Genomic DNA, 3,300 nt, shown 5'->3' with positions numbered 1-3,300 from the left:
CACACTCTCACCTGAGTGGTAAGTAACGTGGTGTGTGGCACTCTCACCTGTGTGGTAAGCGACATGGTGTGTGACACTCTCTCCTGTGTGGTAAGTGACGTGGTGTTTGGCACTTTCACCTGTGTGGTAAGTCACGTGGTGTGTGATACTTTCCATATGTGGTAAGTGTCGTGGTGTGTGGCACTCTCTCATGTGTGGTACTTTCATTGTGTGGTAAGCGACGTGGTGTGTGGTACTTTAATTGTGTGGTAAGTGACGTGGTGTGTGGTACACTCTCACCTGTGTGGTAAGTGACATGGTGTGTACACTCTCTCCTGTGTGGTAAGTGACGTGAAGTAGAGCTCATATGTGTAAGTGAATGTGGTGGTGCACTCTCCCTGTGGTAAGTGGACGTGGCATGGCACTTTCATTGTACAGGCGACGTGGTGTGCAGTACACTCCTGTGTGGTAAGTGACGTGGTGAGTGGCACTTTCACCTGTGTGGTAAGTGACGTGGTGTGTGGCACTTTCACCCGTAAGGACGTGGTGTGTGGCACTTCACCCGTGGTAAATAACGTTGTGTGTGGCACTCTCTCCTGTATGGTAAGTGACATGGTGTGTGGCACTTTCAATGTGTGGTAAGTGACGTGGTGTGTAGCACATTCTTACCTGCGTGGTAAGTGACGTGGTGTGTGGCACTCTCTCAAGTGTGGTAAGTGACGTGGTTTGTGGTACTTTCATTATGTTGTAAGTGATATGGTGTGAAGCACACTCTCACATGTGTGCTAAGTGACGTGGTGTGTGACACTCTCTCCAGTGTGGTAAGTGACGTGGTGTGTGGCACTTTCACCTGAGTGGTAAGTGACGTGGTGTGTGGCTCTCTTACCTGTGTCGTAAGTGGCGTGGTGTTTGGCACTCTCACCTGTGTGGTAAGTGACGTAGTGTGTTACACTCTCACCTGTGTGCTAAGTGACGTAGTGTATAACACTCTTACCTGTGTGGTAAGTGACGTGGTGTGTGGCACTGTCACATGTGTGGTAAGTGATGTGGTGGGTGGCACTCTCACCTGTGTGGTAAGTGACGTTGTGTGTGGTACTCTCTTCTGTATGGTAAGTGACGTGGTTTGTGGCACTCTCACCTGTGTGGTAAGTGACGTTTTGTGTGGCACTCTCTCCTGTGTGGTAAGTGATGTGGTGTGTGATACTTTCCATATGTGGTAAGTGACGTGGTGTGTACCCTCTCTCCTGTGTGGTAAGTGACGTGGTATGTGGTACTTTCATTGTGTTGTAAGTGACGTTTTGCGTGGCACTCTCTCCTGTGTGGTAAGTGACGTGGTGTGGCACACTCTCCAGTGTGGTAAGTGACGTGGTGTGTGGCACACTCTCCAGTGTGGTAAGTGACGTGGTGTGTGGCACTCTCTCTTGTGTGGTAAGTGACGTGGTGTGTGGCACACTCTCCAGTGTGGTAAGTGCCGTGGTATGTGACACTCTTTCCTGTGTGGTAAGTGACGTGGTGAAATCGTATCTCAATAATAGTATCTCATGAATATTATTCACCCTAACGTAATTCACCTGCATATTAACCCTAATGCTAAACCTAACTTAACCTAACCTCACAGGTGGCTTTTGGTTGGGTACTCTTCAACTGAAATAATCTTAGGTTTCTAATCTTCAGGTGATCGAAAAAAAGATTATATCCATTGGTGTGGAGTACTGTAAGCCACACCTCTCTATCATCACAGTGTGGCGTACTGTAAGCCATACCTCTCTGTCATCACGGTGTGGAGTACTGTAAGCCACACCTCTCTATCATTACAGTGTGGAGTACTGTAAGCCACACCTATAGTTATATTGGGTTCCTTCAGCCACACGGGACTTGATGAAGGATGTTGCTGGGGGTTTTTTTCATCCCTGTTTCTCCATCCTCCTTCATGTCGAATCTTTCGTTCTCCCTCACATCGCGTCTTCCCTTCCCTACAGGTGTACGAGAAGGAAGATTCCTCTACACAAATGTTCCTCAGTCACTCTGGTATTCACTTGCTGGTGCTTCATCCTACACGAGGAGACGTGATGCTCGCCATGCAGTTCCTCACCCACCAGCCCGCGGAGCACCGCAACCTGGCAGCCTGTCTCCGTACTCTCATGCCTGGCCGTCTCCTAGTGGTAGCTGCTGTGGTCAGTATTACTTCAATTTGAGGGGCCGTTAAACAGATAGGCAGACATACAGAGAGAAAGACATTCGGTTAAATCGGCATATAATTTTACATTTGTTTCTGGAAGTCCTTTAAATAATACCGATATACAGTTCAGCATGTACATAGACAGTAATCCACAACCACACAGGGGCAGGTCATGGCCTCGACGTCTCACGGGAGTACAGGTACTAATACACATCATAACACACACTCTCTCACAGCCCGACGCCGCGACGTTTCTGGCCGAGGATGCCGTGTTGGGTCTGGAGGCTATGGGAGCTTCTAGGATACGTAACCTCGCGGCCTTCGAGGCTTGGGCCATAGTAACCCACACGCCCACCAGTACCCACACGCCCTCCCTACGCGACTACATGCCTTCCCACTCCTACACGTCTTCCAACAACAGAAGTAATAACAGCACTGGTCCTTCAAGACACCCACAGGAAGAAACATCTCCCTCACAGGTCAACAACCAAGAGGTTTTACATACTTATTACTCATATGGTATAATAATCCCCCGACGGTATATAAACTTTGTATAAATAAGCGATAAAGTCTTCAACTCTTCCTCTGCATTTTATATTGGTGTTACAGGAGGTCTCGCGAGGTCGGGTGTGGGGCGAGGCCGTGACCACCATCCGTAGACCAGACGGTATATTCGGTTATCCGCTCAGTATGGATACCCGCGTCCCCAAAGTGTCAGGTAAGTGCTTAGTACTGTTCTATATTTCTCGTTTGGTGACGCGTCTTTTGTGTGTGTATGTGTGTGTGTGTGCGCGTGTGTGTGTGTGTGTGTGTGTGTTTGTGTGTCTGTGTGTGTGTACGCCTCACAGGTTATTCGCGTCTCAAATATCATCACAAAGTTTGCAGACACGACAATTTTCGATAATTATTTGAGATTAAAAAATACTATTTTATCATTGTTTAATTCTCATAATCAAAACACATAGAACGTCAAACTTTGATATAAAGGAATGAGAAATAACAAGTACTCATAGAACACAAAAATATATAAATAAATAAATAAGTAAATACTTACCTTAAATTATACGTAGTTCATTATCATCGTCAGTAATGGGTTCAGCAGAAACGTGAATTATAAACTGTATCCTCGTCAATACAGATCA

The 3,300-nt window shown here is 46.8% G+C and overlaps 1 protein-coding gene across 1 annotated transcript; it reads left to right on the top strand.

The window, feature by feature from the left end:
* Positions 1-1,963: 1,963 nt before the first annotated feature.
* LOC121855435 lies at positions 1,964-2,876 on the top strand (the record flags this gene model as incomplete). The annotated part of the gene is made up of 3 exons (XM_042350374.1): positions 1,964-2,153; positions 2,395-2,637; positions 2,768-2,876. Coding segments are annotated over exons 1-3 (517 nt in total), but the record flags the coding sequence as incomplete, so codon positions are not given.
* Positions 2,877-3,300: the final 424 nt, after the last annotated feature.

Source organism: Homarus americanus, unplaced genomic scaffold, assembly GCF_018991925.1.
Source record: "Homarus americanus isolate GMGI-L3 unplaced genomic scaffold, GMGI_Hamer_2.0 scaffold2390, whole genome shotgun sequence".
Classification (NCBI taxonomy): domain Eukaryota; kingdom Metazoa; phylum Arthropoda; class Malacostraca; order Decapoda; family Nephropidae; genus Homarus; species Homarus americanus.
Note: the sequence above shows the minus strand (reverse complement) of the source record. Positions and strands in the feature narration are given on the sequence as shown.